This window comes from Cryptomeria japonica, chromosome 7 (assembly GCF_030272615.1).
Source record: "Cryptomeria japonica chromosome 7, Sugi_1.0, whole genome shotgun sequence".
Taxonomy (NCBI): Eukaryota; Viridiplantae; Streptophyta; class Pinopsida; order Cupressales; family Cupressaceae; genus Cryptomeria; species Cryptomeria japonica.
In genome coordinates this window covers 270,533,258-270,549,828 of record NC_081411.1, presented here as the reverse complement: position 1 = coordinate 270,549,828, position 16,571 = coordinate 270,533,258, and the positions used below count along the sequence as shown (strand labels likewise).

The 16,571-nt window shown below is 40.2% G+C and overlaps 1 protein-coding gene across 2 annotated transcripts in view; it reads right to left on the bottom strand.

Annotated features, from left to right (window-relative positions):
- LOC131046047 (uncharacterized) overlaps window positions 1-16,571 on the bottom strand; it is a 190,147-nt gene that overhangs the window by 103,637 nt on the left and 69,939 nt on the right. For both annotated transcript variants that reach the window (XM_057979706.2, XM_057979705.2), the window contains exons 6-7: window positions 1,203-1,282; window positions 776-851 (exon numbers count right to left, since the gene is read on the bottom strand). In XM_057979706.2, coding sequence (XP_057835689.2) covers window positions 776-851; window positions 1,203-1,282 — 156 coding nt within the window. The remainder of the gene's footprint in view (window positions 1-775; window positions 852-1,202; window positions 1,283-16,571) is intronic.

Sequence of the window (16,571 nt, the reverse complement as noted above, 5' to 3'; positions counted from 1 at the left end):
GTCTAAACATTGATGTAGATGTTTACTCGCTAACTCTACTGGAATGAGTATCAGGGAAGTAAACAGAATGATAGATACAGACAATAGTGACAATTCACAAAAATGATTTCATAAAGATTTGTCTTCCCATTCATTTATTCATGAGATTATGCAATAGATACAAGAATTCACATATGCAGTCCCGACCATGTACAAGCAGAAATATATAGAATAGCCAACTCAGTTGCAAATTGTCTTGCCAAATGGGCTACTAACAAAAATTGGAATTGGAATGTTTATGAGTGGGGATCTCTATCTCCTAATAAAGCTTCTCAGCTTCTTGTTCTTGTTCACAATGATCAATCTAGATGATTCCCTCACACCTCTACAGTGGCTCCAATCTGAGGATTGTCACCTTTCTTGGAACTTCTCCCAAAATTCTACCACTAGATTCACTAGCTTTGCTGGCTGCTTTGGCGTGTTTGGTACCCTGTTTATATCAGCTTTTCTCATCAAAGATCCCCATTCATGGAGATCTATGCCTATTTGATGAGCTCTTTGGGATGTTCTTGGCAATGGACTTGTGACAAAGCCATCTAGTTTTTCCATATTTTTGCTTCACTTAAGGCTCTAACTATATTAAAATATTTGTCTTGTAAAATGTAACAAGGCTTTTTTGATAAAGTTTCTCTTTTTGTCCAAACAAAAAAGTGTGTAGGCTTAAAAATCATTCTATGGAATTTCTCAATGTATGTCAAATGCATTTGCCTTCATTTCAAAGAGAATAAATACAGACCTTTAGCATGTTGTAGGTGGTACAAGACTCTTCATTCTCTGTGTCAAGTGTGCTACCGAGATGCTTTGGATCAGTCCTTCAACAAGATGGCATATTTTAGCATGCTAGACAAAGAATGATCAAATCATAGAAAAAATGGGTTATAATTAAATAAAAAATGCACTACTCGGAATCTAAAACATTTCTCTCAATCTCTAAGACTTCTTTCCCCCATTTACAAGACAAAGGAAACACGAACAGATTCTTTTCATTCACTCAATTATTGCCATCCACTGTCATTTGGAGGAGCTATGTAATCAACTATAGACTGAAAGAAATAGAATATTTAGCTTTCTAAAAAGAATAATATTTAGTGAATACAAAAGAAATTTTAATGCAACCTTTACACTCAACAGAAGGTGAAACTCGTCACTTTCATACTACTTACCAAAATTCACCAACAGATGTTCCACCAGTGGCATAGCTATGCGATGAATTAACAATGTCCATGAAGTATGTTCCAATTTCCTGTGAAAATCAATTCCATTAATGGATACCATAACTAATTTAACACTTTGAGTTCCCCATATTACACTTCAGACAGACACTTCTGAACACTAATCCACTAGTTCACAAAAGCAAACAAAATTCTAGATTTGCATGTTGTGGACAAACAAGATGGGCACTAAATCAACGTAGCAGTACATACTTTATTAACAATTCAGAATCGTGTCACCTATATATGCATAACACCTTCATCTATATACTTCAACCTCTTAACAAAAAATATAAACATCCCTATATTTCACACTGAGGTATAATATACATTCTAAAACATTATACAATACACAATGGTTCCAAAATGCTTTTCAATTCACATTCATAAATATTCTAAACATCTCTTGTGATTAAATACGAGAAGTAAATACAAAAGCAGTACATACTTTGTTAACAATTCAGAATCATGTCGCCTATATATGCACAATACCTTCATCTATATACTTCAACCTCTTAACAAAAATTATAAACATCCCTATATTTCACACCGAGGTATAATATACATTCTAAAACATTATTCAGTACACAATGGTTCTGTTGTGACCATTTCACACATCGCCCCATTGCAAATGGGGACCCCTGCTTTTTGCTTTCTAGGGTTTGTTTTCTAGGTCTTTTAGGGTTTTGTCTGTCAGCCTTTGCGTTTTGAGTGTCGCCAAGGGGATCACCTGGATAGCAGGTTCTACTTGAGTTAGGTCAAGTTGGTGAGTGATGTCCTGATCCTGAAATTTGGCTAAGTCTGGAATGTCCTGATCCTGAAATTTGGCTAAGTCTGGAATGTCCTGATCTTGAAATTTGACTAAGTCTGGAAACTGAAAATCCTCTAAAAACTAGATTTTGCAATATAGCTCCTGGAGGTCTGAAACCACTTTCAAACATCCTGAAAGTATATATGGAATATAACTTAAAGTATACTTAAATGTTATATTCCATAAAATTATCCTAACGGAGAGTTCAAAAAGTCAAATTTCGCTCCTGACCCTTCCTGAGGGCCCAAAGCGAATTTCGCTCTTGACCCTCTTAGGAGGTCCAAGGCGAATCTCGCCCCTGACCCTTCCAGAGGGTCCAGGGCGAAAATCAATCTAGGACTTATTTCTTGCCTTATTTGACCAAATTTTGACTTGCAAGGCATTTTAAAGGGATTTTGGAATTGATTGAAAACCTTGAAGAAAATGATGAATTTTGGCCAAGATTAGGAATTTTGCTCCTGACCCTTGCTGAGGGTCCAGAGCGAAATTCATTATAAACTTCATTTGCCACCTTGTTTGAGCTTGAAACCTTGTTCCTGGCCTTGAAAACGATCTTACCTTGCCCTATGAAGTGATTTGAAACTTGAAGACTGAGCAGTTTAGCCTAGATTGTGAATTTCGCTCCTGACCCTTGCTGAGGGTCCAGAGCGAAAATCCTATTTGAGCCTATTTATCACTAATTTTGGCTAAATTTTTTATGTGCAGGGTCTCCTGGAAGGAAGGTTGAACATCATTCAAAGGTTTGGACACTTGAAAAATGATGAATTTTGGGCAATAAAAGCAAATTCGCTCCTGACCCTCTCTGAGGGCCCAGGGCGAAATTTTGGATTTCTCTCATCTTGCAGCAAAAAAAAGTCAAGTTTTAGGCATGAGTGAAACAAGAAAAACTTCCTCTTGCCTCCTGAAGAAGTTTTAACTTTGAAAAATGAAGGATTTTGTCTAAAACCAAAATTTTGCTCCTGACCCTTGCTGAGGGTCGAGGGCGAAAATCTTAGTAGAGGACATTTCTTGCCTTGTTTGATCAAATTGAGGTGATTTCGAGTTTGAAAAAGGAAGAACCAAGCTTAGAAAAGGAAATTCACTACTGAACCTTGCTGAGGGTCCAAGGCAAAAATCTCAAAATCTCCCATTCTGCCTTGCAAAACGAAATCAAACTTGGATTGGGAGCAAGAAGAAAGATATTTCCTAACATGGTGAGGTGGATTGAAGTTTGAATGATCAAGAATTTGCTCAAAAAACTCAAAATCGCTCCTGACCCTTGCTGAGGGTCCAGGGCGAAAATTTGAAAAACCTCCACTTTGCCTTACAGAAACAAAACTAGCTTGAATGAGTGGATGAGGAAGGACATTACCTCATGATGAATGAAGTTTCTACGAAAAATGATGATGAATTGGGCCTAAATTTGCAAAAATTGCTCCTGACCCTTGCTGAGGGTCCAGGGCGAAAAATCTGGAAGGGAGATTTTCTTGCTTAGTTTGGAGGTATTAACATAATCTTGCTTGGTGAAGAAGTGTTTTGACAAAAAAATGAGGATTTGTGGTCAAAATTGAAAAAATCGCTCCTAACCCTTGCTGAGGGTCCAGGGCGAAAAACACCAAAATTGCACTTTTTGTCCCAAGTTGGATAGAGCAAAGTCTGGAGGCCAGTGAGAAGATCTATTTGAAATGTCTTGAAGAGATTTTGAACGTTGAAAAATGCTAATTTTGAGCAAAAAAATGGAAAATCGCTCCTGACCCTTGCTGAGGGTCCAGGGCGAAATTTCCTCTAAAGACATCATTTCCTTCAAAATTGTTGATGAATTAACTCCATAGTGCAAGGAAATGGACTTTGGGAGTGGCCTAGAGGGTTCAACGATCAAATTTAGGAGGATTACAACTTAAAATGAAAAAACCGCTCCTGACCCTTGGAGAGGGTCCAGGGCGAAATCTACATTTCCACCTATTTTCCTCATGCAAAATGTCAAAATTTGAAGTGCAACACCTTAACTGGATATCAATTTACCCTCCAGGAGATTTTCGAGTCAAGATGCGAAGTATTCAAGGCTAAAATTGGAAAATCGCTCCTGACCCTTGGACAGGGTCCAGGGCGAAATCATTAGCAAACCTATCATTCAACCTTGATCAAACGTTGATATTCTCCAGTTTGCACGAAATTTCACCAAATTTGCCAAGTTCGAAACATTTGGAAGGTTGAATTAAATGCGCATTAATTAAAACATTTTGCATTTAATAAATTAATTTTAAGCCTTGAAATAATTAAAAAATCCACCTTGGAGGCACTAAAATTAATTTTGAAATTAAAAAAAAAATACAAATGAGCGCTCAAAAGGCATTATTTTGCCTTTATAGGCAAGTCGGCCACCTTTTCAAGGAAATTTTATTTATTTTACCCCTTATTTGCTAGGTCGGCCTCATGGTAAATCAAGGTGAGCGCTCTATAAGAGAGGAGTGTTGTGGACAAGTTCAAATCATTCATTCATCCCTTCTAAAGTGCAAAATTGAGGAGCAATTTGAGGAGCGAAATCCAGAGGATTGAAGGCGAAATTTTGCTAAGTGTGGAGACTAAGGAGGGTGGAATTTATTCTTTGAAGCTAGAGGAGGCGCAATTCATCCAAGAGGGCTATGATTTAAAACTTGCCTAGCGAAATCCATTTTTCTTGCATCATTTTCAAAAGGTCTTAGAGTTAAGTACTCAAGAGGAGGTATGGCGAAATTATCCTAATATCCTTGTTCAAGACTTGATTTTTGGGGCACTTTTTTTAGAAAAGTCTAAGTATTGATTAATTAATTACGAAATGAAGAATTCTAGATTTATCATGAAATTTCCTAATCAATATCTTGAATTTTCCCTTTGGAGAGTCTTAATTTCTACATTTTAAGATATAATGCTTAAAGACTAATTTTGGAATTTTTGTGTAGGCATCAAATGGCGGCCCCAGAGTCAGAAGATCAACTACTTGACGGTCTCCTCCAAGAAGATCAAGCAAGGATAAGGGCAACCTCCTCCCGTCTAGCATCGACAAGGACGGCCTTCTTCGGTCAAGCATCCTCAGGAATAACTTCTTCCAATCCAGTGTTCCAGGGCGAGGTACATCATCATCCTGCACATCAAAGACAAAATAAGGTTAGAGCAAGGGTTCGTTGAAGAAGCAGACAGTTTCAGAAGAGTTAATTAAAGCTAGCTTCTCGGCAACATCATCGAATTGGATATCTACCAAGTTGCAAGTATCAGACAAGGTGGCATCCCAGTCATCACTCCTCCAGTCGGATTGGTCCACCTCAGCATGTCCAGATTCAATGTACCTAACTCATGGGAGGTGGCACAGACTTCGATGTACCTACCCCAGCTATCCATTGGTCGAATTTTCCAGAGAAGACATGTGTCCAATTAATACAATTATTTCATTGGTCAGAATTGAGTTTGTTGTAACAAACCCTAATTAGGGTTTTCATTGTTGAATCTCGGCCATTGATCTCAAATTGATCTTAGCCATTGAATTGTATGAAGGGCACTATATAAGCCATGGCTCTTCATTTGTAAAGGCTAATAAAAAGGAGTTCGTGAATAGAGAAGAGTTAGAATAGTGAATTAGTCAGCTAATAGTATAGCAATTAAGGTAGAGTAGAGAGAGAAGGCAAAGATTGTTGCCAAGATGTTGTTGTAAAAGACTTGTAAAACTTCATTGAAGAAATGGTGAAATTCATGGGTCGATTCAACAATTTGTATGGTCTCTATACTTCTCATATTTGATTTCTTGTTATTAGATGAGTGGAAGAAATGTGTTTGTTTGATGGTGAAATTCGTATATCCATACTACTAGCAGTTTGTTGATTGCAGACTTGCCTTGTGTAGTCAACTGGAATCATTCAGCTTAAGCTTAACTTCAATTGTCGCTTCTTCATTGATATGCATCAGCCTGATGGTGTCTATGCCTGTAGTGATGATCTGAACATCATAAAGCTTTCCTTCGAAGATCGCACTAACCTTGTGGAGATGGTCCTGGGATGTCAAAACAAGACTCAGTTAGAATTTCATCAAAGATCATTCATTGCTCCTACATTCTTAGTATCAGAATTAGATCCTTTCCTTGCCCTCGTCCTTTTTCCTTTTTTTTAAATCTAAGCCAGTAAAATCTTGTGATTCCAGCAAATCAGACGTTTAGGTCATCAAGTGTAAGTCCCCTTGTGATTCCAGCAAATCACATCATACCACAGAGAGCTTATCCACACATAGAGATCCTACAGCAAAGAACCTTGAAGTCATCCCGATTGATCCTTTTCGCGACATCTTCAACATTCAGAGACTTTATTCAAGAGAGGATAAGGTACCTTTAGGTATTTTATTCTGTGTTTGGTTGTGTACAAAATACACGTCAACAGGTTCCAAACTACTTTTCAATTCACATTCATAAATATTCTAAACATCTACTGTGATTAAATATGAGAAGCAAATACAAAATTGTGAGGCAATCATGAAACCAACTAGTTTAAAAATATTCTTCCAATCATGAAACCAACTAGTTTAGACGCTAGTGAATATTCTTACATCAAGTAAAACTTCTACACAAGAATACTACCTTGAATTTTTCCAGTACTCAAATGCTTAAACGTCTACATCAAATTAGAAGCCACCCACGTCCTTTTGAAAGAAGATATTGCAAGAGAAAGTTAAGGGAAGCAAAGGAAATTTGCAAACACCTACCTAATCTTAATAGAGATGAGGGGTGAGGTCTTATCCTCTCATGGAAACCCATCATGAACTCCCTTTAACATATTAGCAGCACACCTTCATGATTCCTATTTGTTTGTGAGCTAGCTCATTTCATCACTCCTTTTCTCCTTTTTCCCCGGCTCTTCTCTCCTATCTTCCTATTTCTACTTTGTCTTCCCGTTGGGACCTCTTCCTACTTTTCCTATCTTAGGCTTCTTTCCTGCAAAGATTAGGCATCATCTTGTTACCCACACAGGATTACATTCTGGTTTTTTCCCATTTTCCATATTGCTCAAACTTAAGGCTTTTTTTTCTAGTAATTTCCCCTTTTCTGTTTAATTGCTCCTCCTTTCCCTTTGCTCTCTCAACATCATTCTCGATTTTTATATATTATTATATTATATATTTTTAGTATATTAGATTACATCATATACTTTTATAGTATTTTATTTCATGTTACTTTATTATCCTCTTATGATTATTTCTATAACCCCCAATGTTTAGTGTTTTTCCCTCCTCATTTTGTCATTTCATTTTATTTTATTTTGCTTTGGCTTACACATCCTTTTGGCATCTCTAGGTATATTGGTCTGGTTCTACACCATCACTTCATTTGCTTATCCTAATGATAAAATAGCACAGTTGATTTTTACCAAAAGCTTTCTTATTCATTAAAAGTGTTAAGAATTCATTCTTGTTCATTGTTGAAGTGGAATAGCAAGAAATTTCAAGTTGCGACATCACAAGTGAACCATTGTATATATAAGCAAGGGCGATATTTAGGACAGCATATGTTTTACCACACCTGTCGTAACTATAATGGCTTGAGAAAAACAGTAAATGCCCTAAGTAAACCTAACTATCTAGATGTGAGTACCCCATCCATAGCAACACTTTGCAATTAGGTAAATTTTTAGAGTGCAAAATCTATCTATTGTGGTTTGAAAATTTCTACACAACATGCCCTTTCTCTTCAAGAGCTTTCTCCTAAAAACCAGCAAACAACAAAGTTTGTCTTCATAACTAGGAAAATGCATTTTTAATCATTAAAGATAGTAAAAGACAAACTAGTAAAAGGCAATTTATGTTCCGGAATCTAATAAAAGACAAAAGGTTAAGTTGAATGTTGTAGAATTTAAGAATATATTTTAAAAAAACACACCAAACAATTCAACTTAAGTAAACATATGAATCAAAAAGCTAGCTTCGATTTATTTGTTTTACTCTTGGGCCCCCTATGATGTTCCCAATTTGAGGGAAGGACTTTGGGCCCGGCGGTGTTTCACAACACCCTTCTTCCTTTTGTTTGCTTTATCAATTTTAAATAATTGGGAATTTTAAACAAATGAAATTGTTTAAATTCCCTATGTCGTCTTTAGGCCGCCTAGGATAGTTTTAGTCTAATAAGTAATTTTAATAAAGTTTTTGTTTGGGCCGACCTAGAGTCAGTGATGTCCTAACACAGCACAGGAATTCTATAAAGGTGGGTGTTGAGTCTCATTGAAGAATGCTTGCATTATAATTCTTTGCCTGACTGCACGCAGGCGTATTGGGAGGACACCCGCAATAACCTATAGCAGGTTAAGGACAAAACCCATTCCTTGATTTGTTATAGTTTAAACCATCTTTCTTGTAATAACACATAGAATTGTGTTACAAACACCATTGCAGGCAAGCAGGTTACATAACTTCAAATTGCTTAGATGATGACGATAAGTGCCTGTGTGCACCATGACTTGCTGGAACGTCCATTTCAATGAGGAACAAGATAGAGCCGCATAGGACTGAGCATTGTGTGGAGGTGAGGCGGCCATACATCAAGGGACAAATCGCAGGGAAGCCACATCACTGTGATTGGGAGACGATATCTAGTTTGCTTTTTATACAAAAAAGCAAAGTCTGAGTTTGATGCAATAGAACCAGTGCCATAGCGAGGGATGTTTGGAGACTCTTTCACGGGACAGAAGTGTCCCATATTGTCGAGGAAGCTCATCCGATTAGAAAAGGACTAATAGAATATTAAAATATGTTAATTTTAGTATTAATGCTCATTCAGTGTATATTCTATTTTAGACAGATCGTCTTCGATCTTCTCAGCAGTTTCTTATTAGAAACTTGCTATTCTTGTAAATAGCTTTGTATTATTTATGAGCGTCTTGCTCATTCTGATTAATCAATCAATTCTTTGAAATCCATTGCATGTCTCGCATTGTTTTATGGTATCAGAGCCATAGGAGGAATTTTTTCGAAAATTTTTTAATCCTAATTTCCAATTAGTGGAAATTTTCGAAATTATTTTCTGGAAAAATTTATCAAAGTTTTTTTTGGCTTCTGGGGTGGAATCGTCGGTTTTCGACCTGCAGGTTCGTCGTTTTTTGGGCAACCTCTGTTTGCAGGGTCGTCGTGACCTGTGTTCGTGCAGGGTCGTCGTTTTTTTCGGCGTCGCGTTTTATCCCGTGACCTGTATTCTGGACCTGCGGGGTTGTATCGTCGCGTTTTACCGTTTGTAACTTCCGCGTCGCGACCTCCGCCTACAACGTCCCGCGCGACCTGCAACTCTCTGTTCCCGGCGTCGTTCACCTGCGACCTGTTCCCGGCGTCGTTCACCTGCGACCTGTTCCCAGCGTTGTTCGGTGATCGGCAGCAGACTTCGGCTCTGTGCACGTCTGCAGGCTTCGGCGTCGTCACCTCCAGCGTCGCCACCTGCAACTCGTCACTCTCTGCAAACAATGGCGCCCACGACCTCTGCAATCTTCGATTGAGGTGTTTACCTCCAGTTTTTATCGAAATTCAATTTTTCTTGCAGATTCGTGGTGGTTTTTTCAAACCCTAATCTGGGTTGTTGTCCATTTTTTCTGGGTGCCTCAATTTTCGAGCCCGCGGATCCAGATTCTGACAAGAGAATCCTTCTGGGTTTCTTGCACGCATTTCTGGGCTGTCTTTGGATTTTTCTAGGTCAGCCAGAAATTTTTTTTGGGAAACGTGCAAATGGCTTCTCTCACCAATCTGATGTTAGAAGGCAATCAACGCTTTAATGGTCACAACTACAACATCTGGAAACAGCGTATGTTGACCATTTTTGAATATAGGCGTCTTAACTAGCTTGTTTTGGGAAAAGAGCTCAGTCCTGGTACACCTGGTGCAGACCAAGATAAGTTTGATGAACGCAATCGGGAGGCAGTTATGCTTCTCAAACTCTCAGTGACTGATGATCAGTTACCGCAGATTCCTTCCGGCAAGACAGCTTCTGACATCTGGAAGCATCTGAAGGAATTGCATGAGACATCCGACAAGAGCCGAGCATTCTTTCTAAAGAATCAGTTGTTCTCCATTATGATGGACGAACGTATGTCCTTACAGGAACACCTCACGAGGATTAAGGACATTCGAGATCAGCTCGAAGCTATTGGTCGGACTATGGAGGAAGAAGACATGGTAGTAATCATTCTGAAAAGTCTTCCGAAATCGTATGAACACTTCATTGAGACCCTCAATATTACTTCCACTAATGTTGATCTGAAGTTTTCAGAATTGTGCACCAAACTTCTACAGCAGGATCGCTGGAAACAGCAATTTGGTAGTGGTACTACATCAGCCTCCTCGGAAAATGCCTTCACAGCTCAATCCTTTCAGAAGGATAAAGGCAAATTTCAGTCCTCTCAGTCTTCTCAGCAGAAAGGCTCTTCTCAGAAACAGGATGGAGCTAAGAAGAAGAATGTGCAGTGCAATTACTGTCACAAGTACGGCCATATGAAGAAAGATTGCCGTCAGAGGCTCGCTTCTGAACAAAAGAAGCAGGGAGGGTCACACCAGAAGGCGCATGTTGCATAACATTCCGAGCAGAAAGAATCTGCCTTTTATGCCTTTATGGCTAAGAGGTCTTCAGATCATGCCAGGTCTTCTGCTTGGTACATCGACTCTGGTGCATCACGTCACTTTTCTCATCGGCGTGACTGGTTTACAGACTTCTCTCCTTTCAGTGATTCCATTGTATTTGGCGGAGGTGAGGAGTATGCAGTTGTTGGCAGAGGCACTGTTCAGATACAGTCTGGTGGCAGGACTCTCCTTTTTCTGAATGTGTATTATGTTCCTGGAATGGAACTTAATCTGCTCTCTGTCAGCCAGATTATGAGGAATTCTCCTCAACTAGATGTGGTGTTCAGTGCTCACAAGTGCTCCATCATTGATCGGGAGACTCGTCTTACTATTGCTGTTGGTCTAGAGGATCATGGCCTATATAGGCTTCTTGACACTGGTGATTCTCCTGAAGTGGCTCTGGCAGCTCGTGTTTCTCCTCTCAGCACTTTGTGGCATCAGAGATATGGACATCTCAACATTCAGTATCTCTCTCAGCTATCTCAGGAGGGACTTGTTTCAGGGTTACCTGATATTCAGACTCAGCATCTTGGAGTATGTGGCGCCTGTCAAGCTGGCAAACAGCATCGGACTTCATTCACACATGGAAAGTCTTGGCGCGCATCTAAGGTACTTCAATTACTTCATGCTGATATTTGTGGTCCTATGAATACATCTTCTGTTACTGGTTGCAAATACTTTTTGCTTATTGTAGATGATTTTAGTAGAAAGATGTGGGTGTACTTTCTTAAACATAAATCAGATGTATTTAGTATCTTTCAGAAGTTTAAGTCCTTTGTTGAAAAAGAGTCTGGACATAGTATCATCACTCTTAGGACAGATAACGGGGGGGAATTTTGTTCTTCTGCATTCTCCAACTTCTGTGATACCCATGGCATCAAACGCCAATTGACTACACCCTACACTCCTCAGCAAAACAGTGTTGTCGAGCGTCGCAATCGTACGGTTGTTGAGATGGCTCGCTCTATGTTACAACACAGGAGTGTTCCGAATAAGTATTGGGCTGAAGCAGTGTTTACTGCTGTCTACCTACTTAACCGTTCTCCTACTCAGGCTGTTAAGGGGAAGACTCCAGAAGAGGTCTGGTCTTGTCGGAAGCCGAAGATCAACCACCTGAAGGTTTTTGGCTCTGTTGCCTATGTTTGGATTCCAGATGCTAAGCGCTCCAAGTTGGATTCCAAAAGTCAGAAACTCATGATGACAGGATACAGTGATCACCATAAGGCCTACAGACTGATAGATATAGACACTGAACGTCTTATCTTCAGTCGTGATGTTGTATTTGATGAAGACAGAGGATTCTTTCAGTCCTCTTCTTCTGAGCAGATATCTGAGGATCAGCCTCACAGTGTTCTTATTCCATTAGGTTCGCCTGATGGGAGGGATGATGCAGAATCTATTTTCGATGATGCACTACCTGAGTTCCCTCCGGAGAATAATCCTCCTCCTGCTACTCCTGTTCCTGATCCTGAGCCTCTTCCAGCTCCTCCAGATGTTCGCACTTCTACTCTCCGGCCTAAATGGTGGGCCAAGACCATTGGTGATCTCAGGGATACTGAGCTCATTGAGGGTAGAACCTCTCGTAATAAGAGCAAACAGCAGCATACAGTCAATTTTGCTCTCATGGCTAACATACACAGTGTTTTTGAGCCTCAGACATATTCAGAGGCTAAAGGTATACCTAAGTGGGAACAGGCTATGGAAGCTGAGTTCCAGAGTCTTCAGAAGAATCACACTTGGGCCCTTTCTGATCTTCCTTCAGGGAAGAAGCCCATTAGCTGCAAATGGGTGTACAAAGTAAAATACAAAGCTGATGGAACCTTAGACAAGTATAAGGCTCGTCTTGTTGCTCGTGGGTTCTCACAGAAAGAAGGCATTGACTACGAGGAGACTTTTGCTCCTACAGCCAAAATGAGTACCATACGGCTCGTTCTTGCCTTGGCAGCCCAGTTCAGTTGGAAAGTCCATCAGATGGACGTCAAGAGTGCTTTTTTGAATGGTGACTTACAGGAAGAAGTCTACATGACGCAACCTCCAGGATTCAAGGTTGCTGGTCAAGAACAGAAGGTCTGTAGATTAGTCAAAGCACTCTATGGTCTGAAACAAGCTCCTCGGGCTTGGTACATGAAAATTGATAAGTACCTGACAGATCATGGCTTTCAGCGGAGTCCATCTGATGCAAACCTGTATATCAAGCATACTAGTAATGATATTCTGTTTGTGGTTGTCTATGTGGATGACTTAATCATTACTGGCAGTTCAGCACATTTGATCATTGGGATCAAACAGGATTTGTGCCGCACTTTTGATATGACAGATTTGGGACTTCTACATTACTGCTTAGGAGTTGAAGTCTGGCAGACTGAGACCAGTATCTTTCTCTCTCAGTCCAAGTATGCCAGAAGTCTTGTGGACAGGTTCAGAATGCAGGATTGCAACCCTGCCTCTACTCCTATGGAACCCGGGCTCAAACTTTCAGCTCAGTCATCTTCACCAGTTGTGGATGAATCTCTGTTCAGGCAACTAGTGGGCAGCCTCATCTATCTTACTGCCACTAGACCTGACATCAGTTTTGCAGTGAGCTACATTTCACGCTTCATGACAGCTCCCAAGGCTGATCATTGGTTAGCAGCGAAGCGTGTGCTGCATTATGTGAGTGGCACTCCTGATTATGGACTTCTGTACACTCGGAGTTCTGATCCTATACTCAGTGGTTACACAGATTCTGACTGGGCAGGTTCGGTTGATGACCGTAAGTCTACAGCAGGGTATGTGTTTAGTTTGGGATCTGGTGCTGTCACATGGACTAGTAAGAAGCAGTAGGCTGTGGCTCTCTCCTCGACAGAAGCAAAGTATCGGGGAGCAGTTAAGGCATCTTGTGAGGCGGTTTGGCTTCGACGAATGCTTGCGGATATGCATGTCTCCCAGGCAAGTCCTACTCCCTTGTTCTGTGATAATCAGGGAGTGCTCAAACTCGCCAAGAATCCAGTCTTCCATGAAAGAACCAAGCATGTGGAAACGCATTGTCACTATATTCGACAGCTGGTTGAAGACGGATCCATCCAGTTGCTGTATGTTCCTACCTCGGAGCAGCCAGCAGACATCTTCACCAAGCCCCTTGGTCCTGATAAATTTGTAAAATTCAGGGGGTCTATAGGTGTAGTTAATAGATTGAGCATTAAGGGAGGGTAATAGAATATTAAAATATGTTAATTTTAGTATTAATGCTCATTCAGTGTATATTCTATTTTAGACAGATCGTCTTCGATCTTCTCAGTAGTTTCTTATTAGAAACTTGCTATTCTTGTAAATAGCTTTGTATTATTTATGAGCGTCTTGCTCATTCTGATTAATCAATCAATTCTTTGAAATCCATTGCGTGTCTCGCATTGTTTTAAGGACTTCCTAATACCCATGGTCAGAACTAATATCCAGCAACACTAAAAAAAGTTAGGCAAATCGATGCTTGCGCCTAGGAACGCAAACACTAATACATATGGTACCACCTCAAGCCTTTCTGGAAACTAAGTCTACCAACGGATTAGTAAGTTGATGATTTCTTTCTATCTCTAATATACATTGTAAACTGGATTCTAAGCTTCAAGATTTGTAATTATGTTCCAGTCTGATTAATAGATTAAATTGGTGAATTTTGGCATTCTATGTAATCTGATATTGGATTTGGAATCATCAAGTTTTCTGATTCTGAGATTTAGTTGCTTAGTTTTGATGATAAAATTGTCAAATTAGTAACTTTTTCCTATCTGCACAAGTGGGAATCTTTCAGAGGTATTAGAGTTCACAAACCTGCCAGCCTATGAGGTCAATTGATGAGCGAAAGAACTCAGAGGTACCTACAGCGAAAAAAGAAGTCCGCAATATTGGGGATGGAAATGACGATGCTGCTAGGGCATTCTTCAAAAAATCTTAAGAGTTACATGTTAAAATGTCGGAAACGTTAAGAGAAATGACTCAGTTGCTGAGAGGTCTCACCTAGAAACAAAATGGTGATAAGACCATGAGTAAGAGGAGTGAAGGGAGTAATTCCAATGGAGGGAAATCGGTTGCAGAAGGAGAATGAGTTCCAGTCAAATCATTCAGGGCAAAATTTCTGACAAATGAAGATGTTGGCGAAAGCCAACCTGATCAAACTAGTGAGATGGATTGCCTCCACAGTGAATACAATTCTCTGAGTGAAGCAGTTAAGAACGATATGACTTTATCTGAATATTGTGAACTAAAAGCCAAAGGGCATAGTGTTGGTGTTGGAAATAAGCCACACCCGGACCGACGATGGACTGGTCCAAGAGGGGCCAGTAGCTCAGTGGTAGAGCACTCCAGCAGCATATGGAAGGTCCTATGTTCGAGTCCTAGCTGGTCCATGTCTCAACATGGTATCAAAGCCAGGTCCAGGCTAGGAGCCCCAAGCACACGAGAGGTGTGGCTTAAGGGGGGTGTTATTGTTGGAAATAAGCCACACCCGGACCGATGATGGACTGGTCTAAGAGGGGCCAGTAGCTCAGTGGTAGAGCACTCCAGCAACATATGGAAGGTGCTAGGTTCGAGTCCTAGTTGGTCCATGTCTCAACACATAGGAGGAAAGGGTATGAGGAGAGGACAGATATCCAGGACTGTTTGGGAAAGATTACCATTCCCAATTTCAATGGGACAAGCAGTACATCAATAAGATCATGGCTACGAAAGTTGAGCACATATTTCTCCTTGAATCCTATGCTCGAAGAGGAGGCCATAAAATTTGCCAGCCTGCACTTGGAAGGAATAGCTCACAAGTGGTGGTACCATGGGATGGTGACTCAAGGGCATGATTCTATCTACTATAGAAGAATTTAGTCAATAGCTTGTTGAAAGATATGATAGGATAGACCCAGAGGACCTTGCACAACTGAAACAAGAAGGCAAGGTTGAGGATTATGTAGCAGAATTCCAAAAATTGGTTGTAATGATTCCCCATGTCACGGAAAAGACTTGTAATGATTCCCCAAGGTCTAGCTGAGCCTCTCAAAGGGCTACTCAAAGCCTTAAATACTATAACTCTCTAAAAAGCCATTACTAGAGCCCTTAACTTGGAAGATTCAGTAGCAAGAGATAGTTTTAGTGGCAAGAAGACAGCCCCATCAATGCTGCCCAAAAGGCCTTTTCCAAAGAATACAATGCCTCCTAAGACATCTACAGCAAAAACTAAGCAAATGGATGTTACCAGAACTGAACAAAGGAAAAGTTATGATTCTCATGCAAGGAACCTTACTAATCAGTAACAGACTGAGTGTTCATTGGTCCACATACATCAGCATGAACCAATTAAAGTACCTTGGAGGCTCACCAAGAATAGCCATCTGAGAATGGTGACCCATGCTGCTTCCCAGCCTAACAAGCTTTGCAAATTCCATGATTTTGAGTTTGGATCTCAAGTAAACCAGCAACCAAAACCTCCCAAGATAGCTGAGAAAGGTAGTGCACATTCAAGTGCCCATAACGCTGATGCCAAAGATTGCCATGGCGTGTTCCCAAGAATCACCTAAATCAACAAGTCTATAAAGACCATGATCCTCAAGTCCCATAGCAATTGCAGTGTGGGTCTCCCTATCAACAATGTTGCAAGTGTGGGAACTGAAAACAATATCCAACTAGGGAGAATGCCTCATGATCTGGCTAACTGAGAGAAGATTAAGTTCCATGCCTGGAACATAGCATACATCGATAAATATCAAATTTCTCCCTCCCGAGTGAATATGCACGTTGCCCTTTCTGGCAACAATATACTCCTCTCCTCCTCCAAAGATCATTGAATCAGAGAATGGTTCAAATTTTGTGAACCAATCCCGATGATGAGTAAAATGCCAAGAAGCCCCTAAATCTATATACTAGGCAGAAGATTTTACTGGATTTGCAGTTCTTTTGGCCAT